Source organism: Heloderma suspectum, chromosome 1 (assembly GCF_057233095.1).
Source record: "Heloderma suspectum isolate Gila_16-S chromosome 1, 16-S_ref, whole genome shotgun sequence".
Classification (NCBI taxonomy): Eukaryota; Metazoa; Chordata; class Lepidosauria; order Squamata; family Helodermatidae; genus Heloderma; species Heloderma suspectum.
The window spans coordinates 239,236,829-239,263,532 of record NC_139458.1 but is presented as its reverse complement, the minus strand read 5'-3'; the positions used below and the strand labels follow the sequence as shown (position 1 = coordinate 239,263,532).

Sequence of the window (26,704 nt, the reverse complement as noted above, 5' to 3'; positions counted from 1 at the left end):
ATGCTTCTATGAATGCAGCCCAAAAGAGCATTTGCCTTTTTTGCAGCCACATCACATTGTTGGCTCATATTCAGCTTGTGATCGACAACAATTCCAAGATCCTTCTCGCTCGTAGTGTGGTTGAGCCACGTATCCCCCATCTTGTAACTGTGCATTTGGTATCTTTTTCCTAGGTGCAGAACTTGGCATTTGTCCCTATTAAATGCCATTCTGTTGTTTTCTGCCCAGCAGTCCAGTCTATCCAGATCACTTTGAATTTTGTTTCTGTCTTCCAAAGTATTAGCTATCCCTCCCAATTTTGTGTCATCTGCAAATTTGATCAGCATTCCCTGCACCTCCTCCTCCAAGTCATTAATAAAAATGTTGAAGAGCACTGGGCCCAGGACTGAGCCCTGCGGTACCCCACTCGTTACCTCTCCCCAGCTTGAGAAGGTCCCATTGATGAGCACTCTTTGAGTCCGATTCTGTAGCCAACTGTGGATCCACCGGATCGTTGTTTCATCTAGACCACTTTGAGCTAGTTTGCTCATCAGGAGATCATGGGGCACTTTGTCGAAAGCTTTGCTGAAGTCGAGGTATATGATGTCTACAGCATTCCCACGGTCTACAAGGGAGGTGACTTGATCAAAAAATGAGATCAGATTTGTCTGGCAGGACTTGTTTTTGACAAATCAAAAACAAGTAATTTGGTCCCAACCCATTTAAGCTTTAAAGATCAAAACAAGAACTATAAATTGGGCTCCGAAACATACTGCTAACCAGTGCAGCTGGCACAGTATAGGTGTTATATGATCTAATTGTCTCGCCCCTACCAACACTTGGACTGCATTCTGCACCAGCTGAAGTTTCTGGATTGTCTTCAAAGGCAGCCCCACGTACAGCACATTGCAGAAGTCCAGCCTGGATATCACTAGTGCATGGATAACTGAGGCAAGGTCCATCCTCTCCTGATAGCATTGAAGCTGGCGTATCAGCCTAAGCTGGTAAAACGCACTCCTGACTAACCTAAGTCCCATTCATTTCAATGGGTCTACTCTAAGTAGGACTAACATTGGCTATTACCCCTGGACACTGCAGCCACCTGGGCTTCCCTAGTTAGCGGAGAGTCCAGGAGGACTCCCAGACTAACCACTTGGTCTTTTAGGGGGAGTGCAACTCCATCTAAGACCAGTTGTAAACCTCTGTCCAGAGTAGTTGGTTCCCCAACCCACAGTACCTTCGTCTTGTCTGGATTAAGTCTCAGCTTGTTCACCCTCATCCACCCCAAAACAGCCTCCAGATACTGGTTCAAGAGTTCCACAGCCTCCCTGGGATGTGTAGATGGAAATGAGAGGTAGAGCGGAGTATCATCAGCAAACCAATTACACTTCAGCCCAAACCTCTGGCTGACTTCTCCCAGCAGTTTCATGTAGATGTTAAAAAGCATGGGAGACAATATGGAACCTTGTGGCACCCCACAGGCAAATGGCCACAAAGAGGTCCCCCAACACCACCTTCTGGGGTCTCTTCCTGGGTTGTTTGTGGTTAACAATCCATACGTAGTTAAACCATAGTGCAGGGTTCATATTTAATGACAAACCATGTCTCAACCTCAACCCATACTCTAGGTTGTTGTTACATCTAAAGCAGGCCATAGAAAGAGAAATTATAATAGACTACAGTGATCCTTTTCTCCCATTGTCTCTCTGCTGCTGCATTAAGAACTCTGATGGACACAGCTGGGAGAAGTTAACTCCTGTCCCTTCATCCACCATGGCTCAAACCATTTGGGAAGCAAATTGTCTACAGCAGCCTTTCCCAGCCTTCCCAGATGTGTCTGACTATCACTCCCACAATTCTAGCCAGCATTGGGGGCACCAGGTTGGGGGAAGACTCGTCTACCATCTCTATCATTTTGTGGGTATTTTTTTCCGCATGATCTCGTGGCAATTAGTTATCTGTTTTTTTACCAGTGAATAACAGTTTGAATTACTAATTACGCATTCTAAATTAAACAACTGAATTCATAAGATATAAAAGAACCAAATTCAATAACTTTGGTCAAACCAATTAGTGTAAATTATGTGAACATGAAACTAAGAGCTGCAAAATTACTTTCATCTCCTTTCTTGGCTGCAGCAGTCATTCTTCCTGATTTCTCGCACACAGAACTCTCATCTTCATCTGAGCTGGCATCAGTGATTCCCTTTGAAGAAAAAAAAAACCTCTACATTTTGCTCTTTATAAAATGCCTATTCTTTTTTTAACCTGGTGAGGAAAGTTTGACCTAGTGAAGATAAACAAGCTACTTCTCAGAGCTAATGCTCATTATAATGCAATATATAATTATTTGAAAAAGTGGTCTAGAAAAATGGTTCCAGTTTATCAAAACATTTAATTTATTAGAACTGGGATGGGTATTTTATTTATATTCTGTTTTTTTTAAAGCTTAAGTCCTAAGATGTAGTGAAAGTGTATGATAGAAATTAAATAAACAGATCATTGATTGACCTTTGTTTCATTCCAGACTTAACCTGCACTATAGCCTAAACATGGGAACCTAAAGCAAATTACGTCATTACATGGATTTCACAGGCAAGTTCCTATAATTATACGACCAAGTCTTTAAGGTCTGTAGTCTCAAGTAAGCAGGCTGCATCTGTTAACATCTTCTGCCAGGTAGACAGAGACTTGATTTTTGCCTCAAAACAATTGCCTTTTGCATGGATCTTCTGGTGCCATACAAGACATGACCCATCTGCCTAGGATATTAGCTAGGGGAAGTATTAGAAGCTAGAACCAATATTTTGCTCTATTTATTTGAGTGGTGTGACTTACACTGTATCAATGCCCTGGTCCTCTTGGGTGGCTAGAGATTGGAAGCTGGCACGGTTCTCTTCCCCTGCTTCATATTAAAGAGTCCCATTGGTTTTTAACCCCGTAGGTAGTGGCAGCCATTGATTCTTTGGGTATTTTAGGGTGAGTAGAGTCCCTGTGGTAAAGCTCAAGCAACTAAATACCCATTTAATTTGGTTTACCTGGGATACCAGAGTAAGGAGAGGGAGAAAGGAGTCTTCAAAGTACCTCAGGGACATCACGAAGTTTGAATACTGCATTGAAATATGTTGGTTTAAATAACCTTTCATATCTGTCAGAAATTGTGCCTAATCAAAATGTGTGTTTTCTCAGCCACCTAGAGATGTCACTGCACCCAAACAATGGTAGAAGGCTCCTAGGCCCATGAAAAGCAAGACATCCTTTGTCCAAGTCAGCATGCCTGCTATTTCTCTCTGGGGCCAAATGGCATTACTTTGCCACTTTCCCCCTCACAAGGGATAATCATACTGGCAATGTCCTCCCAGTATGATTATCCTCTGCTGTAGCAACTTTCCCTAGGGTCTATACTAGGTTCCCTAGTATGCAGATGCATTGTGACTATTTTCTGTCCACCAAGCGTCCCTTTTAAATGAGCAAGCTGAACAAGTGTTAGAGAAATGTGTTCATCCACGCTCTTATCACTTCACCTATAGAGACTAAAAAAATGGGGAGAAGCAGCAGCAACGCTGGACTACACTAAGTAGAGATTTATCTACATACACCCTCATAACAAAAATGTACGCGTCATTCCCTTTCTTCTAACTACAAAGGTACAATCTCACTAAGCGGTAGGTAGGCTTGTGAGCTGCCCTTAGGAGCATACATTGTACATGGGGACAGAGAAGGATGTAATAACTGTGTGCTGGCAACAGATTGTTGTATCCTAAACTATTTTGACATCAAATGTAAGAACAGAATATATTTGAAGGGACTAAAAATGTTCACTGAAATCAAGTGAGAAGACCACAAGGAAGGCTAAAAATAAATCTGGAATTTTTACTTGTTGTCTCTGACGACTCTGAAGAATGTATGTTCTGGTTTTTGGTCTTGTGATAACTTGGTAATTCCAACTCTTGGTATAGCTGTAGTTCTGAATTCTGATAAGAAATAGAAACAGGGTTTTACACAACACACAATGAAGTAGAATTCTTTAAAATATTTATCTTTAAAATTGTCCAATTTCAAAGCAAATTCTTTACCTAACATTTTATGAAAGGTCTGCAAGGTTCAGCAGTACATTAGGATTCTTATGCTTTAAATACAATGTTCTATCCCAGAAATATTTAAAGCAAGTTGACGGGTAACCTCTTTGCCAATATTAGTTTTTTAAAACCATGCATAAATCTTACTTCTGTGACATCATATATTTTTATATTCAAGTTAATTTAAGAGATAAGGACTGTTTGCTTTCATCCACATAGTCACACTTGGGATATTTAATGCACTCTGTTGGCAGACACCAGTTTGCTTATATTCTTAATTGCTTGTTTTCAATACTGTCAATTGCAGTGGAGGTATCAGGCCTTGCAAATGCTACATTGTCTTCTATGTGAGTTCATTAGAGATCTAAAAGATTCTTGATAGCTTGCAAGGTTTCCAGAATTGGTCCAACAAGAGATATATTCATGCTGATTACTACTGTTGCTATTAGCATTTTGTGTGTGTGTGACAATAATGGAAAGTAACTGGACAGAATATAGAAGTGGCCCTACCCAGAGGGCTGACCTCTATATTACAAAACAGGAGAGAAGATATTCTCAGGTGCCTGGAGAAACTTTTATTGGGCCCAGTGCATTTCGGAAAGAAATTTCCTTCAGGGGCAATGCTTCCTCTGTTTCAAAATACATTTTGAAGCATTTTTAGAGCGTTTTAAAAGAGAGGAAGCATTGTCCCCCGAGGAAGGAAATTTCTTTCTGAAACACGTTGAACCCAATAAAATGTTTTTCCAGGCACCTGAGAATATCTTCTCTCCTGTTTTGTGACATATTAGTGTCTTGCCCTCTTGCTGTTTCCTGACCTCTATGTTAGACAGACAAGACAAGGGTGGGCACAATTTCAGCAATTACAGGGACAGGTGAGAGCCAGGCCTTCAGTCTCAACTGGATAAAATGACAAGAAAAAATGGTGGCAGTGCTAATAAAACCATGGAGAGGCTGAAAAACAGTGCCTCTGGGCCCAGCATATTCTCTTACCCAAGACATTAAAAAATGGTACAATCCTGCCTAGCTTTACTTTGAGCTCACTGGCCCTGGAGAGATCTCGAACAGTCACAGTGAGCCTCCACAAGTACAGAGTGGGAACCCTTAAAGTTGTTATTTTAACTTGCACACTTGGTTGACCTTCAGCTTTTACATGCAAAGATTTTTACCTCCTAGTGGTTTGCATAAATTCAGTGTTTGAATCAGAACAGACTATGTCCAGTTTTCTCTTTCTTGAAAATGTGTGGGTTCTGTTACTATTCTCTATATCTTCCTCTTCAACCTCATCACCATCACTGTCGTTAGGTTGCAGTGATTCATTTCTGCTCATCAGTCTGCCTAGAATAAAACCAAAGTATCATCGAATACTGTATTTATGTACAATGGTCCAGATACCTGCAGTGAAATAGGCAATGTCTCAGTACATCCTAGATATGTATAGTGTTCATCATTAGCAGATTTCCTCATTGCCCTGTGAATTCCAGACCTGTACTTTTATATTCTCAAGTCTAAAGAACAGCCTGTGTTGTGGGCAGGGAGGGGGGAGAAGCACAAAATCTTCCAACATTCAATATTAATCCTAATCACCATTCCTTCTAATAGTGAACTCGGGAGGCAAGTTCCAAGAGGAACAAAAATGGGGCAGCTGAGAAACAAGAGGGAAATATCAGCATGGTCAGGGAAACTGAAGCTTGAGGTTTGAAATAGCACAGCAAATCTTTTTTTCTTTTTTAAAACTCACAACGTAAGGGGACAAGCTCCCTCCCACCCCGCCAAACAGCCCAATGAAGACTGTCCATGCTTACTAGCCACAGAATGCAGGGTGAGAGAGAAATGGAATGGAGTATTCTGGAGCAGGGCATAGGTGACTGGCTGGCTCCCTGAACAGCAGCACTCCTGTTAGGTGGTGAGGATACACTCAGGTTCATTGTTAAAGGGAAGTACCTGCAACATGAACCAGAGTGGCTGAATGTCTTATCAGTTTGGAAGTTAAATTGGACCACCCCCACCCACAAAAGGTAGTAGTTTCTACACACCCCGAGGACTCAAAATATACATAGCAATTTATGAATCAAATGGGGGTGGGATTAAAAACCTAATACCCTCATGAGGTCCTGTGAGCATCCAGGATGTACAGAATACTATGGTATTAGTTGGGAGTGGGGGGAGACTGGCCTGCTCAAGCCTCTTTAACAGTTTATAGTAAATATCCAAGAGGGGGATTACAGTTGGAGGGTGTTAAAACCTTCTCTCTACACTATGCAGCAGTGCTTCAGAAAGAAACTTTACTGCCCTACCACACACACATGCTATATAAGTATAAAATACTGGCTCAGGAGTAGCAGCAAGCCACAAACCTGATGCCTCTATGTAGCGCAGCAGGCAAAGGCCTCAGTGGAGTGGAAAAGAAAAAAAACCCTTTCCTCCTTCCTCCTTGTGAACTCTCTTCCACCACCCCCAACAAACAATATTAGCCTTGATGTTACCGTGATCAAGGATCTTTTGGGCTTCCCATACAAATCCATCAGTCACAAATGGGATTTTCAAAACAGGCAGTCCTCTGGTATACCTCACACTCCTGACAGCTGGAACTGGTAACCTATCACCATTAGCCTCTGCCAGTTTTACTGCCTTTTGTTTTGATTCCTCAGCATAATTGTAGACACCCAACAAATTTCTGAATCATGTTCTTTACCACCTGCCTTTTCACTAGCTCAGGGCATGCAGAGTTACAATTCAATAATATATCCCTTTTCATAGGTTTCCTATACCAGCTTGTTTCAAACTGCCCATTACAGGTCTTTTAATTCCACATTTTATAGATTTATTTACAATATTTGTATGCTGCTCCAGATCTAACACAGATTTTGGAGCAGTGAACACAAAAGATAACACAGTAAAAGAATAAAAAGATTAAAACACCATATTAAAAATATGCTTTTTAAAAATAGAATGCCAATAGAAACTGTGGCTGGGCAATTAAGGAATGCATGCTGGAACAGTGCTGTTTTCATGAGGCGCCAAATATCATCTCCCTGACCAGTCTCACTGTGAAGGAACCGGCTCACATTGAGTGTGTATACCTCAGCCTTGGGATAGGAACAGACTGGGGATTCTGTTAGTGTCCTGGTCACCGCACTACCTAACAGAGTCCCTAACTGAGCTCACAGAGCTAATCTTGGAGCTGGTGTTAAAGTCGCCCAAAGCTTTTAGTCTTGGGCAATTTCAACATCCTCCTTGGGTCCAGCTGGCCAGGTGCAGCTCAGGAGTTCATGGGAGCCATGACAACCATGGTCCTGTCCCAGGTGGTCAATGGGCCAACGCATGAAGCTGGTCACATGGTCGATTTGATCTTTTGTTCCAATCAGGAGAATGATCTGTGGGTGGAGGTTTTATTTGTCTCCACATTGTCATGGATGGATCACTGTCTGGTCAGGGCTGGTATCACGGCTACTACCCACCTCTGCAGGGGTGGTGGACCAATTAAGATGGGCCGTCCCCGAAGGCTGATGGACCCACTGCGATTCCAAAATGCCTTGGGGAGCTTCTTGGCTGGTGCTGCCGCCGACCCTGTCGAGTCCCTGTCGATATCTGACCACGGTTATTGACACCGTCATTCTTAGACATCCTCTCGTACCCGCTTCCAAACAAGCTCCACGGTTTACAGAAGAACTGAGGGAACTGAATTGGTGAGGATGATGACTAGAATGCCGATGGCGGAAAATTCGACATGAATCCGACAAGACATGTCATAGGGATCATTTGAAGGTCTATGGGGTGGCGATACATGCAGCGAAGAAAGCTTTCTACTCTACACGCATCTCGTCTGGAAACCCGTGCCCAGCTGAGCTGTTCAGGGTGGTTAGGGAGGTGAGTCAGCCCCCTCCCCACACACACATTGAATCCGATTTTAGAACCTTCGGTAGCTCGCTGTGACGCCATTAATGAGTTTTTTTTGCAGATAAAATCTCTCGGATACGAGCCCACTTGGATGCTGTCGTGGGGACAAAGATCAACAGTGGGGTGTCCAGCAACCCTGCTTTCATGATTAAACTAGATCACTTTCAGCTTGTGACTTCTAATGTTGTGGACAAGCTGCTTGGTTTGGTGGAAAAGACAACTTGCCCTCTCAATCCCTGCCCATCCTGGCTTGTAGTCCAGGGAAGGGAGATTGTAAAAGCAATTTTTGCTGAATATTATTAATGGCTCCCTAAGGGAAGGTTAATTTTCCATTGTGTCTGAAAGAAGCAATTGTTAGGCTGCTTCTGAAGAAGCCCTCCCTTGATCCCCTGAACTTCAATCATTATAGGCCAGTAAGTAATTTACCATTTTGGGGCAAGGTAATCGAGAAGGCGGTGTCCATTCAACTCCAAGCAGTCTTGGATAGTGCAGGACATGGAATAATGGGCTCAAGTGACAGGAAGCCAGATTCCGGCTGAACATCAGGAAAAACTTCCTGAGTGTTAGAGCAATACGACAATGGAACCAATTCCTTAGGGAGGTGGTGGGCTCTCCCACACTGGAGGCGTTCAAGACGAGGCTGGACAGCCATCTGTCAGGGATGCTCTGACTTGGATTCCTGCACTGAGCAGGGGGTTGGACTCGATGGCCTTGTAGGCCCCTTCCAACCCTACTGTGATTCTATGATTCTATGATGAAACTGATTACCTGGGCCCATTTCAAACCAGCTTCAGAGTGGGATATGGAGTTGAGACTGCCATGGTCACCTTGTTATCAAAGTGCCTGTTATCAGCTTCGGCTGATACACCCGCTACACTCATTCCTGAATATCTGGACCTAGTAATGGTGGTGCACGCGCTGGTAACCTCTAGGCTTGATTTCTGTAATGCGCTGTAGTTGGGGCTGCCTGTATATCTAGTTCAGAACCTTCCAACCGGTACAAAATATGGCAGGCAGGTTGGTCTCCGGGACACCCCGTGGAGACCATATTACAACAGTTTTAAAATCTTTACACTAGCTGCCAATTTGTTTCCGAGCAAAATATAAAGTGCTGGTTCTTACCTTTAAGGCTTTACATGATCTAGGTCCAAGGTACCTTAGGGAGCGCCTCCTCCCCTCGTCTCAGTCCACCACCTAAGGTCCTCTGAGGGCTATCTGCTGTGGCTGCCTAATGTGAGATTAGCAGCCACACGCAAGAGGACCTTTTGCTTTACCGCCCCCTGAGTTGTGGAATGACCTGTCAGTTGAAATGCACCTGCTGACCTCTTTGAAGGTCTTTAAGCAGGAATTAAAGACTCTGTTACTCTGGCAGGCCTTCCCTTTTTAGAACTCTTTTTCCTCTTTGTTGACTTTTATATACTGTTTTTATGCTATGTTGTTTTTATTATTGGATTTTTGGTTAAATTGTTCTTATCTTTGTATGCCACCTAGAGTATTAGTATATAGGCAGATGATAAATTGAATTGAATGACTGAATGAATAAATAAATAAAACATAGTGTTGGTGCTTGCCTGACCTCCAGGGGCAGGGAGTTCCAAACAAAGGGGGCCACCACACTGAAGGCTCTTCTCCTGGTGGACTCCAATTGGGCCACAGGTCCATGTAGAACAATCAGAGGCATACCCTCCGATGACCTCAGTGACCAGGCAGGTTGGTAAGGGAGAAGGCGCTCTCTCAGGTTTCCTGGTCCCAAGTTGTTTAGGACCTTGTACACTAGTACTAAAACCTTAAACCTGGCCCAGTAGCAAAAAGGCAGCCAGTGCAGTTCCCTCAGCAAAGAGTTACATGCTGAAAAGGGGCAGCTCACGAAAACAGCAGAGCTGCTGTGTTCTACATTTGCTCCAGCTTCCAGTACCATCTTTAAGGGCAGCCCCACATGGAGAGCATTGCAATAATCCAGTCTTGAGGTTACTAGCACCTGTATCACTGTGGCCAAGCTATCCAGGAAAGGCTGTAGTTGGCAAAGCAGCCAAAGCTGGTAAAAGGCACTCCAAGCTGCCATGGCCACCTGGGCCTCCAGCAACATTGATGGATCTAGCAGTACCCTCAGACTACTGACTTGATCCTTCAGAAGGAGTGCAACCCCATCCAGAACAGGCAATGAGCCTATCTGCTGGACTTGGAAACCACCCACTCACAGGGCTTCCATCTTGCCAGGATTCAGTTTCAGTTTATCCAGCCCGTTACTGAGTTCAGGCACAGGCACAACTTGCACAGCCTCTCCTGATTCAGATATCACAGGGAGATAGAGCTGCATGTCATAAGCATACTGATGGCACTTGGCTCCAAATCCCCAGCAGTTTCATACAGATTTTAAATAACATTGGGGACAAGATGGTGCCCTGCGGAACCCCACAGCTCAATTGCCAAGGGGCCAAGGAATAGTCACCCAATATTACTTTCTGAAATTGGCCCTGTAGGTAGGACCAGATCCACTGTAACACAATGCCTCCGATGCCCATCTCACGCAATCGATCCAGGAGGATACCATGGTCAATGGTATCAAAAGCCAATGAGAGATCAAGCAGAATTAACAGGGTTGCACTCCCCTGTCCCTCTCTCGATAAAGGCTGATTCAGTCCCGTAACCAGGTCAAAACCCCATTGAAATGGGTCCAGATAATCATTATCTTCCAAGAGTGCCTACAGTCATTGTGCCACTACCCTCTCCAGAACATCCCAAAAGTGAAGCCAACCATCTACATTTGGCTGCTCCCATGTTAATTTTATATGGTCCACCCCATTCATTGCATCTGCTTCTATTGCCGTTTGTGGTTTAATTATAATATCATCTATATATCAGCGATACAGGAGGATGTTACAGTCAATATAGCATCTTTCAATTGAGAATGGCCCAAAATGCAATATGCAATATGCAATGGCCCAAAATGGTGCCAATCGTTTCTGCGAAAAATAGTCATCATTAAAGTGAAAGATATTACACTGTAAACATGCAGCTATCAGTCCATCAATGTCCTCAATACAGAAGCTATAACAATTAATTAAATGGCAGTTTTCTTATAGAAGTTCTATCAAACTGGATCTTGAGCCTTCATTATCCACACTGGTGTACAGTGCTTCAACATCAAAGCTCTCCATATGGACACCCTGTGCTAGTGAAAAGGCAGGTGGTAAAGAACATGATTCAGAAAGCTGTTGTGTGTCTACAATTAAATATGCTGAGGAATCAAAACAAAAAGCAGTAAAACTGGCAGAGGCTAATGGTTATGGGTTACCAGTTCCAGCTGTCAGGAGTGTGAGATATACCAGAGGTATACCTGTTTTGAAAATCCCATTTGTGACCGACAGATTTGTATGGGAAGCCCAACAGATCCTTGATCGCCATAACATCAAGGCTAATGTTGTTTGTACTGCCCCAATAACATTGAATCACGTTTGTGAATTCTCAACTGTATGATAACAAATGCTGGACACAGGAATGCCCTATCTGTGTGGAAGATAAGGGGGAGTGTACAGTTAAGGGTGCAATTTATAAAATTGAGTGTTTTGAATGTAATTCCTTTTACATTGGTAAAACTGGAAGACCTCTCCTAAAAAGATATAAGGAGCATAAGGAGCATATTGGAAGATATTCAGCATAATGAAACACATGCTAGACCTTGGTCCTTTCATATGAGGGGGTTGGACTCGATGGTCTTATAGGCCCCTTCCAACCCTACTATTCCATGATTCTATGAGAGAGAAGCATGCTGGCAGAGCAACTTTAGTGAAGATCTCTGTGCTAGCATTTGAACAGAGTCTCCAAAGGAAAAAGATTAAGGAGGCAATGTTTATTGATCAGCTGAAACCTGATATCAACGTGAAGGATGAGATGAAACAAGCCATGTTGTTTATTAATGCAGCTTGATTGGCTGTTAAATACAGGTGCTGTTAATCCATGTTCCCTCACTGAGGTTTGGCCTGTTCTTGATTGGTTCTGGCTCATCTTATAAGTGGTATTGTAGAATACTCTTACGTGTACTTGAAGCTGGTAATTTATACTGAAATGTTTCGTGTGTGCGCGCATGTGTTTTTAGAAATCTTCTATATATATAAAAGTCAAAAATTGTGTGTGGGTTTGTGGCTGGCTGCAGGGCCGTCTGTAATGCAGGGAATAAGGGGGAGCTGCCCTGGGCCTAATCACACTGTAGGGGCCCACTGAGCCTGCCATTTGGGCCCTACAGTTGCTGCCCCTTTTACTTCACATTCTCACTTGCCAGAGTGTATGACAGGAGTCACTGGGTTACATTATTACTGTGTTTATACTTTCCCTTACTAACAAGGACACCCTATCAACCATGGTACAGGCCAGGTTTCTGATTTCAGCTATGAGTCATCCTATTGGCCATCTTTCATTCTATTGGCCTCTCTCCCATTCACTCTGACTTCCTTCACCTTGGATTGGCTGGCCACCATTTGTTCCCTCCCCTTTACTCATGGTTACTTTTCTGACTGTGCAGAGCATTTAGTTTCCTTCTCCTCTTCCTGCAATATCCAGCGAGCAAGCAAGTTAGTGTTAAATATCTTTACCCCTTTCAATGCCAGATGTATCTGTTAGAGCATTTAGTTTCTCTCCCCTGTTCCTGCAATATCCAGCAAGGAAGCCTCTGCTGAACATGTTAATAGTGGTATGAGATTCAGTGTGGATTATATTGTAGTAGTGCTTACAGATTCAGGCTCTTGCATTTTTAGTAGTGTTTTTTATTTAATCTGCTCATTATAATTGTTGTGCTTATTTAATCAAGTCTGGTGGATTCAACTTTTCGCCTTTCTTATGGGGCCTTTCCGAGAAGTGTAAACCTACCTTAATGTGTTTCTAACAAATAGTGCCTATGACAAAATTACATCCTGGGCAACGCTGGGTATATCAGCTAGTTAATCTGTAAATTTAAATTCTAAGTTTTTTTAAAAAATTAATCTATGAATGTATAAACTGGCTGTGCTACTAGTGGTCATTTGTTTTGTTTTGGAGTGCTTAAATTTAGAATCTAGACCCACCTCTCCCACCCACATGAGCGGGCCAGATTGGCAGAATGAATCTCCACCCAAGACCACTAGTCGAAGAACACAGTGGCCCCCAAAGTTATAGATGCTAACCATCCCTGTTGTACAACAGGCCTTCTTGCTAGTTATCCAATTTAAAAAAAAAACAATTTATGGCTTGTCCCTGCCCTTTCTTCTGTACTCTCTTATAAATACCTGCAATAGAAAAGAAATTACACAGGCTTAGTTGTTTAGGTGATCCTGCCTCTTCGCAAGTACAGAAGATTTCCTCCGGCAGTGACCTTTTGTATGACTAGAAGTGGCCTCATTTAAAATTCTAAAAAGAGCCATAAAATGCTCCTGGATGCAGGGTCCTCAAATCCCCCTCCAAAAAGTTGGGGAAGGCTGTGCCATGCCTACTATGACCAATATGTATATATCCATTCACAACATTTGATCCTATTTTTAGTCTTTTCCAGTCTGAACAAACAACTTTCAGGTTACTGCCTGTCAATTGCTCCATTCATCAACACCTAATGCTAACTTCCTAAATGTAAGATTTCCTTCTTCATCTTTTCAAACCGTATTAGGTATGAATTTCTTAGCAAAGTATACAAAAGCTTTATTTTTGAACTATCTGAAGGATATTTATTATCTATGTAAAATATTTTATACCACCCTTCATCATACAATACTAGGGTGGCACACAAAATATATATCATATTTGGATTCATTTTTACAATAAAACAGAACAACATCAACTGGAGCAATAAAAGGGAGGGAATACATAAAATAGACAGTGACATAACTAGTTTAAAATGCCTGAGAAGCAAATAGGTTTTGACCTGACGCTGAAAAGAATATAGTGATGGAGGTGTGACTGGCACACCTTCATGGGGAGGTTGTCCCACCAAAACAGAGAAGGAAGGCTCTGTTGAGAAGGATAGCCTCAAAATATGCGATACTGAGTATGTTACAGGTCTTTTATTTACTGCAATAATTTGTACAGAAGAAGAGTGCAAGATTAATGCAGCACCTATTTTAGACAACCAATTAATAAAACAGCTGGCAAATAGCAGAAAAGGACACCAACAAGTTCATTGAAAAGTAGATAGACTGGGGTTGGACAATGCGATAACCCACAATAGGTTAAATAACCCAAGGTGGTTTATTTAACCCATCGTGGGTTATCGTGTCATCCCTTATTTGCCCAAAATAACCCACTGATAACCCACAGTCTGCAGTAGGGGCTATTAAACCCACTGTGGATTATCCTGTCATCTGGTGGGCACCATGGGTTATTTTGATAGCCTACAGAGTTGTGCGCTGCAAGACCAGTTCAGATTGCTGCTGCTCTGCTCCTGCAGGCATTGTCTGTGTTAAGGAAACAGCCTACAAAGGCTATTTCAGTAATGTCTATGGGGGGAAATGTGCAATTGGGAACACCTTAAGTTTGCAGGATCGGGACCAAACATCATACACAGCCTCCCCTAGTCAGGAGGTATTCGATACACTGTCAAAACCCTGTGTGATTACTCACAAAGGAGTGAAAATCCCAGGTGCATCAAAAATGGTGGTGGTGGCTAAAAAACCTTGGAGGTTTGCAGGATCAGGACCAAACTTCATACACAGCTGTAGCACTCTTTTGCTAAAGAGCTATAATGCTATGGTGAAAAGGCACTATAGCACTTTAGTGAGAGAGCACTACACCTGTATATGGAGTTTGGACTTGATCCTGCAAACCTCCAAGCCTTTATAGCTGCCACCCCCTTGTCGGGGTAATGCTGGAATGTTGTCAATGGGTGAAAAAGTACCAGTGCTTGGGCAGGAGGACTGCAGCAGGACAGGGGATGTGAGGGATGACTCAGATTATTCACAGTAGCTTAATAAACTACTCACAGTAGTTTATTAGCCCATTTGTGTGGTGAGGCATCAGGGATTATTAAAAAAATAAGCTACTGTGAGTAGTTTATTAAGCCACCACAGCTTAAAGTGACATCTGAATACAACCAATGTTTATTTGGTACTGGAACATATGATTCAGTGCAACCCTTTTCTTCTTTACTGCAATAATTATGTAATAATTACCGTAGATATTATTTTTGCTTTTAAAATAAAAGTATTGGTTTCCATCCCTTCCTGGACTACTTCTGCTTTACCTGCGTATGTACAAACAAATGTTCCTTTGTCAATGTCATCAAGGCAACGGACCCCCCAGCCTTTCTTTTCTGTGTTGAAGATCTGGAGCCGAACTTGAAGGCCATGCTGCACTAATCTGTTCTGGCACATAATCTTGTCACAGCTGCATAACAAGCTGCACTCATAAATTCTGATACAAAAAGAAAATAGAACGATTATGGATTTACCTCCCAGGTGGGGAGAAGCAGCAGCCTGAACAACATTCTGAGCAAAAAAAGTATCCTTTCTGGAGTTCCAACGTACAGCTCAGTGGCTGCTGCACTCTTAGATACAGAAAGCTGAAGCAGCAATATGTGCTAAACTGCTAGCACACAAGTTTTGTGTAAGAAAATGCAGTTACTATATTATTGCAAGAGTCCCATATTACTAATAGAATACAGCAGATGTATGAATAGTAAAATATTAGGTCGGGTTCATTTAGCACATGGAAATAAGCAAAGATCCTAACACTGAAGTACATGCAGCACATTGTGATGGTAGATATTTCTAAAATGTACACTCCAAGCATTTAATGCCGCTCAGCATTCGCAGGCTGAATATATTTATATTTAAGATTTTTAAAGAGACGATTGGATCAATCTTGTTCCAAGCAAACAATAACCCCAAATAATTATTAGCAAACTTTGCAGAGGGAAACACATATAGGTGATATAGAGTTTTTAAATGCAATACTAGTTGGATCTAGAACAAATAGAATTATTTTAAGAACTGCCTACAACATTTTAAAAGTCTAGAGATTTTAAACCTAGAAAATATTTGTCAATGTAAGAGATTAGACTTGTTCTCTCCACCCCTCCTAATATTCTAGAAGATATGTTTTTCATCTCTAGCCACGTATCAGAGAAAATTATAATATAAGTCATTATAGCAATATAATTAAACCATTGCTGCAGGCCCCCGCCCCCATTTCTGCTCTCAAGGACTAAGGAAACTGCCTTCATGAGCAGATTTGGGAAGCACACATGGGGAAGTCTTGTTGCATGACCAGAAGTCTTTTCCCATAACATTGTATGTAGTCCATTACCTAAACACATCATACAGTGGAATGGCAGCAAAATATCACGAGAAAGCAGCAGTGGAGAATGATTGATACCACTGTGCAAGATGAACAAATTAAAGCTAAGAACATGAAATTTAAGGGTTTGGGGAGGGGGGATTCTAATAAAGTCCATGTAAGAGGCCAAATAATTTGAATATTTCTGAAAACGGAGAGAGATAAAGAAACCGAATCTCACTGGCCATAGAATATTGCAGACCTCCCTCTCTGCGAGTGGAAGGTTTTCCCCAGGGGGCCTCCTCATTGCAACAGCAGAAATCTCTGCCACCATCCCTCCCCCACAATCCAGTGTTCTGATGGTGGTAGAAGGGACAAGCATGTTTGGGTGGATTCGGGGAGTGGATCCAAAGACCTCACTTTCCCCTGACAAGTGAGGGGAAATATACCAGCCCTAGAACTCATGTATTTATTTTCCCTATAGCCTTCCACTTTCCACACATCTTTCATCCTGACAGGGCTTTAGAAGCAGTGGTTCTTCTGTTGTAGCTTCTCCCTTTCCCACCCTCATGCAATTACTCAGTGTATAAAATGCACCTAGAACAACAAGATATTGCAAGACATAAATCCAAGACAGTTTAAATATACCGAATATTAGACTTTATTACACCAATTGTCTATGCTGGTTAGTGGAATGGATAGAGGCCTTTTCTGCAGTGGCCCCACACCTCTGGAAAGAGTTGCCATCAAGGGTCCAGCAGGCCCCATTATTGCAGGCTTTTAGGAAAGCCCTACTTGTTTACTCTGGCTTTCCCCTGACTATGTTTTACTGGACTGTTTTGCTCTGTAGGTGCAACCATGCTGTAGGTTTTTAGTAATGGTTTATTGCTGGCCTATTATTTTGCTGCCTAATTATTGTATATTTTGCTGCCTTATTGTGTCTTTCAAAAAAAAAAAGAATGTTAATGTTGTAACTTGCCTTGGGAGGGGTTCTGTCAGGGTTGGATTGGAGCCCAGAGAGCTCCAAAGCAGTTCTGATTCTGAGGAAGAGTTAGAAACCGCGGGAGAGGAACCCGCGTGCGTTTCAGAGGAGCAGCCAGGGGGAGAGCCCCTCCCGGTACACATTCCTGAGGGTGATAGCGACCCTGGCAGGGAGAGGGCGGAGCAACAGCAGTTTCTGGACGCTAGGCGCCGGTGCACCCTCAAGCACAAGATGGTGGATGCTGAGAGGCAGCGCTCAGCCCGCTTGGTGCAACGGCAAGAGCGGCACCCTGATGCCCGACGGGAAAGGGGTGGACTCTCTCCTCCTAGCTCATAAGTACAGCGGTTCCCCCATTCTCCTCCAAACGGAGATCAACTGATTCCTAAGGTTAGAACCCCCAAGTAGGCAACTCTCTTAGGTCTCACTTGTAGGATCTGTAAACGTCATTAGGTTAAATGGGAATAAAGCCTTGGAAAAGAGCCCTATTGTCTGCATGTTGATTCTGGCTACCTGAGCATTTCAGAAGGCAGCAGGGGCAACCTCCTGACAGGTTCTGTACTGAAAGATCGGCTAGAAATATTATCAATAAAATAAATATAAAATAAATAAAATATTTAAATAGAACCATCCTTTTGTCCAAACCCCAAACATATTATCCTTACATGGGAAGTCTCAAAGAAGTCCTCAACCGTTTATTAACAACTTACTGAGAATCTGGAACAAGTAGAAGAGATTAAGCCCAGCTAAGTCCCCCACACCTTAATTATCTGTTATTGATTCTAACCCAAGTGGGCCATTTGAAAAGTTTACTCTATGAACACATCAACATTTGTATAAATATACAGGCTTGGATCCAGAGTTGCTCTTTCACAGATGAATGGACTCCTTCCATCTGCGAAAGGCTCTTGCTGATGGAAGGTGGTATGTGTGTGTGTTTGGCTATTTTCATTGATTTCCCGCCCAGCAACCCACCATGCCAACTTCCACACAGAGGGTAGCATCCAATAAGGGTCTTGCATGCATGGCCAGACCCTACTGCTTGTGGCCGCAATGCAGTGCTTATGGGAGCAAGCCCAGAAAAGACTGCAACCAACTGGGCACGCACGCACATGGCCATTATCAGATACTGCCCAGGCTCCCCATTTTTGGGTGAAACAGGTGGGCTTGGTGAAAAGCAGGAGGCTCCAGTAAGTGGACGTCCACTCACAGAATCTAGAACCAAGCTACAGTACTGTGGGAAGTGACTCCAACTCTAAAATATTAAAAAGGCTTATGAAAGAAAAATAGTGTGGCTTGAATATTTACAGCTTAAATATTGTGTTTAAAATTACAAGACAAAGAATCTGACAAAATTTGAGATGATAATAATGGATAATAGCAAACATATTGTATCAGTTTTCACTGGATTCCCTTTGTGAGATGGAACAATTTAAAGTCTGTTTCCTGCCTCCTAGCTGAGTAAAGCAGAGGAAGCTGTTCCAGCTGGTCTAGGGGCTATACAAGCAAGAAAGCCCCCAGAGAGCGAGCGATCAGAGCGAGCAAACAGGGAGAGCAAACAGGAGTTCGGCAGGAAGGTCAATGGGGAGGTCCCTAACAATTTTTTTATTTCTTTTTCTTGTAACACACACTTCCATACTAGTGGGACTCTGTTGTTAACCTCCAGTGAATAGAAGACAAAGCACAGGCTATCCCAGTACCATCAGAAAGCTAGAAACATAAAGGGAATAGAGACTATGGAAGGAAAAGATGCTCCAGTGGTGGTGACCTGCAAGGTGAGCGCAATATTTGTTTTCTTGCCTGAGATCAACATGGCCTACACGTGCAACAAGTGCAAGTTGATTACACTGTTGGAAGAAAAAGTAAGAGGACTGGAGTGGCGAGTGGCGACCCTCCAGGGAATAAGAGAAGCCACTCTGCACCAATGGAAGCAGTGGAACTATAGAACCATTTTCAGGTACTTGAGGATGAGCTGGAGGATAGCCTGCAGAGGAAGGATTGCAAGGGACCCCGCAGGACAGCGAGCAAGATACTGAAGGTCAGTCAAGCAGAGGCGATGAAACCAAAGCCTACAACAACAAGAAGGGTAGTAGTAGTAGTAGTGGGAGACTCCTTGCTGCGTGGGATCGAAACCCAAGTATGTCGAAGACTGTGGACTCACCAGGTACGCTGTCTCCCAGGAAGATGGAATAGAGACATGACTCAAGGGTTGCCTGCACTCATAAAGCCCACTGACAGGTATCCCTTTCTTCTCACCCATGTGGGAACAAACGATATCGCCAAGTGGAGCTACAAAGAAATCACGTCAGACTTTGAAGCTTTGGGAAGGAAACTCAAGAACTTTGGGGCCCAGATAGTTATCTCATCCATCCTTCCAGTAGTTCAGAAGGGGAATAGAAAAGGAAAGAAAAATACTCCGGGTGAATGACTGGCTACGAAGGTGGTGCCGACGAGAGAGATTTGGATTCTGGGACCACAGGCTATACTTTCTGGAAGATGGATTGTTAGTAAGGGATGGGTTGCACCTCACAAGGGCTGGGAAGAATGTGTTCAGCTACAGCATGAAGAACTTCATCAGGAGGGCTTTAAACTGAATCCTATGGTGGGGGAGGGGGAGACGTAAAGCCGGGGTAACAATGGATGAAGGCTCATGCACACAGTGGAGAGAACAGCTCTAATAGCACCCAATAATAGTCTTCAAAAACATGTAGAAAGGAAGTAAGACTATAAAGCACATTGTCTGCGATGTCTATATCCTAATGCCCAGAGTATGGGAAACACAGAATAAACTTGAACTCTTAATACAGGAGGGAAATTATGACTTGATAGGTGTAACTGAGACTTGGTGGGATGACTCTCATGAATGGAATACAGCAATTGAAGGATATAACTTGGTCAAAAAGAACAGGTGGAACAGAAAGGGAGGTGGAGTTGCACTGTATGTGAAAAATACATATCTCTGCACAGAAATACAGGAGGGGGAGCTTGGTAGCCCCATCGAGAGCATCTGGGTTAAAATAAATGGAGCAAGGAATAAAAGGAAGATGGTGGTCGGAGTCTACTACCGGCCACCCAATCAAGGAGAAGACGAGGATGAAGCTTTTGAAAAGCAAATTGCCAATGTTTCAAGGAAACATGATGTAGTATTGGGAGACTTCAGTTTCCCTGATATTTGTTGGGACACAAATTCTGCAAAACATGGCCACCTCCAAGAAATTCCTGACTTGTGTTGCTGATAACTTCCTCCTACAGAAAGTGGAGGAAGGAACTAGTGGATCGGCTATCCTTGACTTGATCCTAACCAACAGGGATGACTTAGTGGATGAAGTAGCAGTTACAGAACTCTGGGGGAAAGTGACCATGTTATATTTCAGTTCTTCGTTCTAAAGGAAGCAAAAGCCAAGTGTAGCCACACGCGTATCCTGGATTTTAGGGAAGCCAATTTTAATAAACTCAGAACAATGATCAGTAAGGTCCCATGGCAAGCGACTCTAATGAGAAAAGAAGTCCAAATGGGTGGAGTTTTTAAAAAAGGAAATTCTAAAGGCACAATTACAAACAATTCCAACAAGAAAAAAAAGGCGGAACACAACAGAAGCCAATGTGGCTTCACAAAAAGCTTAGAGACGACCTGAAAACAAGAAAGGACACATACAGAAAGTGGAAGGAAGGCCAAGCTACAAAGGAAGAGTACAGGCAGGTAGCACAGAATTGCAGGGATGGCATCAGGAAGGCTAAAGCTGAGAATGAGCTGAGGTTAGCGAGGGATGGTAAAGGCAACAAAAAGGCTTTCTTCAGATACATGCATAGAAAAAGACAGAGGAAAGAAATGGTGGTTCAATGATTAAATAAGGATGGCAGATTGATAACAAATGACAAGGAAAAGGCAGAAGTGCTCAATTCCTACTTTGGCTCAGTCTCCTCCCAAAAGAGGGTCTATGACTCCCCTGGCAAAGGCGAAGTACAGGCTGAAGGGGCAGGATTGCGGCTTGAGATCGATGGGCATACGGTCAAGGAACACCTAATTACTTTGAATGAGTTCAAATCTCCAGGGCCAGATGACCTGCATCCTAGAGGAATAAAGGAACTGGCAGAAGAACTCTCAGAACCACTGTCTGTTTTGAGAAATCATGGAGGGTGGGTGAAGTGCCAGATGACTGGAGGAGGGCTAATGTTGTCCCTCTCTTCAAAAAGGGCAAAAAGGAGGCACCTGGGAACTACAGACCAGTCAGTCTGACATCAATCCCTGGGAAAATTCTGGAGCTTATTATAAAACCATCGATCTGTTAGCAGCTTGAAAACAATGCAGTGATTACTTGGCGCCAACATGGATTTGTCAAGAACAAATCCTGCCAGACGAATCTGATCTCATTTTTTGATCAGGTAACCTCCCTTGTAAACTGTGGAAATGTGGTAGACATAATAAACCTCGGCTTCAGCAAAGCTTTCGACACAGTGCCCCATCCTTTTGCCCATGATGAGCAAAATAGCTCAAAGTGGGCTAGATGAAACAACGATCTGGTGGATCCACAGTTGGCTACAGGATTGGACTCAAAGAGTGCTTATCAATGGGATCTTCTCAAACTGGGGAGAGGTAACGAGTGGGGTACCGCATGGCTCAGTCCTGGGCCCAGTGCTCTTCAACTTTTTTATTAGTGACTTGGAGGAGGAGGTACAGGGAATGCTGATCAAATTTGCAAGATGACACAAAATTGGGCTGGATAGCTAATACTGTGGAAGACAGAAACAACATTCAAAGTGATCTTGATAGGCTGGAGCACTGGGCAGAAAACAACAGCATGAAATTTAATAGGGAGAAATGCCAAGTTCTGCACCTCGGAAAAAGAAACCAAATGCACAGTTACTAGATGGGGGATACATGGCTCAAAAATACTACAAGTGAGAAGGATCTGGAATTGTTGTAGATCACAAGCTGAATATGAGCCAACAATGTGATGTGGCTGCAAAAAAGGCAAATGCTATTTTGGGCTGCATTAATAGAAGTTTAGCTTCCAAATCACGTGAAGTACTAGTTCCCCTCTATTTAGCACTGGTTAGGCCTCATCTGGAGTACTGTGTCCAGTTCTGGGCACCACACTTTAAGAACGATGCAGACAAACTGGACAGGGTTCAGAGGGCAATGAAGATGATCAGGGGACTGGAGTCAAAGCCCTATGAAGAGACTGAAAGAACTGGGCATGTTTTGCCTTGACAAGAGAAGACTGAGGCAAGATATGATAGTGCTCTTCAAGTACTTGAAAGGTTGTCACAGAGAGGAAGGCCAGCATCTCTTCTCGATCATCCCAGAGCGCAGGAGATGGAATAACGGGCTCAAGTGACAGGAAGCCAGATTCCGGCTGAACATCAGGAAAAACTTCCTGACTGTCAGAGCAATACGACAATGGAACCAATTCCCTAGGGAGGTAGTGGGCTCTCCCACACTGGAGGCCTTCAAGATGAGGCTGGACAGCCATCTGTCAGGGATGCTCTGACTTGGATTCCTGCATTGAGCAGGGGGTTGGACCCGATGGCTTGTATGCCCCTTCCAACCCTACTATTCTATGATTCTGTGAAAACACATATGATTCGAGATACCCAAGATATTGGATATAACACCAAATTTGAAGTCTGGGAATACATATATGGAAACAATTTCTCCATCTGCATAAACAAGATAGAGTTGCTGCACAGTACATAAAATGCAGATAGTTCACTGTTCCATGGGAAGAAGAAAAATCCAAAATCTACCTTTATTAGGACCAAATGAAAATACCTTAAAACAGTGTACGAGCTTTCAAGTTGTTCAGAACTCTTCATCATTCTAGATGGTACAAAAGCAGGGGGGTAGGGGAGAAAAGTACAAAGATGTGGCTAGATGTTATTTTGCCCAAGGAAAGAGACCAATCTGAGTTAGAGTTGGCCTTTAAGTTTTCAGAGATGGGAGTCAGCCACTGCTTCTTTGTCCTAGAATGCTAAGTGTAATCTGATATCTGCAATATCTACCAGGACTAATTCATTCAGTCTACAACCTCCATCTTCAGACTGAGGAGGTGTTCAGACGATCAGTGGGGGAAACCACACAGCATTGGTTGTTCCCCCTTCCCCGGATGCCAGTCACGTGACCAGGATTACTCTAATTATCCGCACCACATCATGGGTTGCCGTGTTGTCCGAACCTGGTGCATGGTGCGGCTGTGGTAACTTCTCACCCACTCTACAACCCCTACTGCAAGCTATGGGTTGTAGTTTGGGTGAAAAGTCACCACAGTAATTACGGTAAATCCTGGCGCGTGACTGGCATGCACAGGGGAAAAAACCAACTTTGCATTGCTTCCCCCACTGATCCTCCAAACCCGGTCACAGTCTAAGCTGTAGAACTCATGGCCACAACAACTGGCCTAATCTTTGTACTTTGTTTTGTTTTTCTCCCCACTCTCACCCTATGACTTCTGAAGAACTCAAAAGCTTGTACACTCTTTTGTGGTATGTTGGTTGGTCCTAATAAAGGTATTGCCTAACTGTAGATTTTGGATTTGTTACACAACCCGATAACAAATCCAAAACTGTAGATTTTGGATTTGTTATTTACCGAGAGTCCTTGGTCTTCACCAGACCCCCTCTCCGGGAGACCAAGGTTGCTGAGTGCATGTACTGGAGGTTGGGCCTGAAGGGCAGTCTGGGGATTCTGCTCATGTACCGTCCACCCCGCTGCACGACTGACTCCCTGGCCGAGGTGCTTGAGGTGGTCTCTGATGTGCGTGTACAGTCCCCTAACTTATTGGTGTTGGGGGACTTCAGTGTACATTCAGAGGCCATCCTCACAGGAGCACCTTGGGACTTCATGGAGACCATGGCTTCCTGGGAGCTGCACCATATTCTAACTGGGCCCACCCATGTACTAGACCTTGTGTTTGTTTCTGGAGAAGCGGGGAGTGATCTGGAAGTCGGGGGTATATCAACCACCCCCTTGTCATGGTCAGATCACTATCTGGTGATGTTAGACTTCTCAGTTCCACAACCCCTCCGCAGGGTTGGAGGACCCATTAAAATGGTCTGCCCAGGCACCTTATGGATCCAAATGGATTCCTGAACGCGCTTGGGGATCCTCTGGAGCACGCCAACGGCCACTCGGTCGAGACCCTGGTGGGTGGCTGGGATGCCGCAATCACTGGGGCATTAGATCGGGTGGCTCTGAAACGCCCTCTCCTCCTGAACAGGGCTTGGACTGCACCATGGTTCAATCCATAGTTACGAGCTCTGAAACAGGAGGTGAGACGGCTAGAGTGCCGGTGGCGGAAGTCTCGCTCCAAAGGCGATCAGACACAGGCTAGAGCTGTATCTTCAGCCTATCACGTGGCGGTGAAGGCAGCAAAAAAGGAATATTATGCTGCCTCTATCGCGTCTGCAGTAGGGATGTCAGAGAATTCCGCCACGGATCTCGGTGAGGCCGAACGCCAGTGCATTCGGCCCCCCGAACTCCGTGGCGGAACGGCTTGCCACCCCCCCGGCCACCCACGGTTCCCCCCTGGGACGAGACTTACCTGTGGCGGATCTTCCGGGCACCAGCGGCTCCGGCGGCGGCACAAGCTAGTCTTCCGACCGGCTGCCACCACCGCCGCCATTTCCAGGCTTGTAAAAAAAAAAAAAAAAAAAAGACGTGATAGGCTACGTAAAGATTTACGTAGCCTATCAGGGCTAGGTTAAAAAAAAAAAAACCACGACGTGATAGGCTACGTAAATCTTTACGTAGCCTATCATGGTTGGGTGGGTTTAAAAAAAAACAAAACCGCGTACGCAAATGGCGGTGGCTATGGCCGCCGCCATTTGCGTCCCTTATTTTTGCCGTCTTAATCTACGTAAATCTTTACATAGACTATGACAGCGAAAATAAAGGGGAACACAAATAGCGTAGCGGGTGCTATTTGCGTCCCGTTTTGATTTGCCGTTTTAGCCTACATAAAGATTTACGTAGGCTACAATGGTTAATCAAACAGGGACGCAAATAGCGCCTGCTACGCTATTTGCGTTCCCCTTTATTTTCGCCATCATAGTCTACATAAAGATTTACGTAGATTAAGACGGCAAAAATAAGGAACGCAAATGGCGGTGGCCATGGCCGCCGCCATTTGCATACGCAGGGTTTTTTTGTTTTTTGTTTTACCCAGAGCCCTCCGCAGCTGGAAATCCGGCTGCGGACGGCTCTGGCCTAGCTGGGCCTGGCCGGCTGCTCCGCGGAGCTGCCGCGGAGCACAGCCGGCCGCGGAGGATTCCAGGGGGGAGGAACGGAGCGCCTCCCCCCCCGGTGAGGATTCCGGGGGGAGGGACGGAACACCTCCCCCCCCCCATCAACATAATCTGCAAAAGGTAAGTGACTTTCGTACATCCCTAGTCTGCAGAGTGCTGTCCCAGGAGGCTGTTCCAAGTGGTCTGGAGCCTGGTTGGTCCAGTGGCTCCAGAACCACTGGAGCATTCTAAGGCCTCCTGTGAGGCCTTGGCAAGGCACTTTGCAGATAAAATTGATCAGATTAGGAGTGTTACTCCGTGCGCTGTGGATACAGTTAGTGAGCAAGAGTTGGCCTGTGGCAAACCGGTTTTGTGGGATCAGTTCCAGCTTCTTCCTTCTGATGAAGTGGACAAGGTGCTTTCATCTGTAAGGCCGACCACCTGCTTACTTGATCCTTGCCCATCTTGGCTCATTATGGGCTGCAGAGAGAGAATGGGTGAGGGGATCAGGACGGTGGTGAATGCCTCCCTTGAGGAGAGAGTGATGCCATCAGCCCTCAAGGAGGCAGTGATAAGACCGCTCTTAAAGAAGCCCTCCTTGGATCCCCAAGTTCTGAATAACTTTCGCCCAGTCTCAAATCTGCCATTTTTGGGCGAGGTGATTGAGCGGGTGGTGGCGATGCAGTTGAAGGCACACTTGGAAGAAACCGATTATCTAGACCCATTTCAGTCGGGTTTCAGGCTTGGGCATGGGACAGAAACGGCCTTGGTCGCCTTGGTGGATGATATGAGGAGGGCTCTGGATAGGGGTGAATGCTCCTTCCTTGTTCTCCTCGACTTCTCAGCAGCTTTTGATACCGTTGACCACGGTATCCTCCTGGACCGCCTGGAGGGGTTGGGCATTGGAGCCACCATATTGTGGTGGTTCCAGTCCTTCCTCTCCAGCAGGTACCAGAGGGTAGCATTGGGAGAGGAGGTTTCAGACCCGTAGCCGCTCACTTGTGGGGTGCCACAGGGTTCCATCCTCTCCCCGATGCTATTTAACATCTATGTGAAGCCGCTGGGGGCTATCATCAGGAGGTTTGGGGTGTGGTGTCATCAATATGCGGGTGACACGCAGCTCTACCTCTCGTTCAAATCTTCACCAAGGTTGGCCGTAGAATCCCTGTCCAAATGTCTGGAGATGGTGAGTGGCTGGATGGGGAGGAATAAGCTGAAGCTGAACCCTGACAAGACCAAGGTACTTTTGCTGGGAGACAAGAGGAGGCTGGGGGATGTTGACCTGGGGTTGAATGGGGTACGGCTACCCTTG

The 26,704-nt window shown here is 44.3% G+C and overlaps 1 protein-coding gene across 2 annotated transcripts in view; it reads right to left on the bottom strand.

Annotated features, from left to right (window-relative positions):
* SETDB2 (SET domain bifurcated histone lysine methyltransferase 2) overlaps positions 1-26,704 on the bottom strand; it is a 105,630-nt gene that overhangs the window by 30,785 nt on the left and 48,141 nt on the right. For both annotated transcript variants that reach the window (XM_084821343.1, XM_084821352.1), the window contains exons 7-10: positions 15,157-15,326; positions 5,225-5,393; positions 3,857-3,953; positions 2,095-2,185 (exon numbers count right to left, since the gene is read on the bottom strand). In XM_084821343.1, the coding sequence (XP_084677469.1) occupies positions 2,095-2,185; positions 3,857-3,953; positions 5,225-5,393; positions 15,157-15,326 (527 nt within the window). The remainder of the gene's footprint in view (positions 1-2,094; positions 2,186-3,856; positions 3,954-5,224; positions 5,394-15,156; positions 15,327-26,704) is intronic.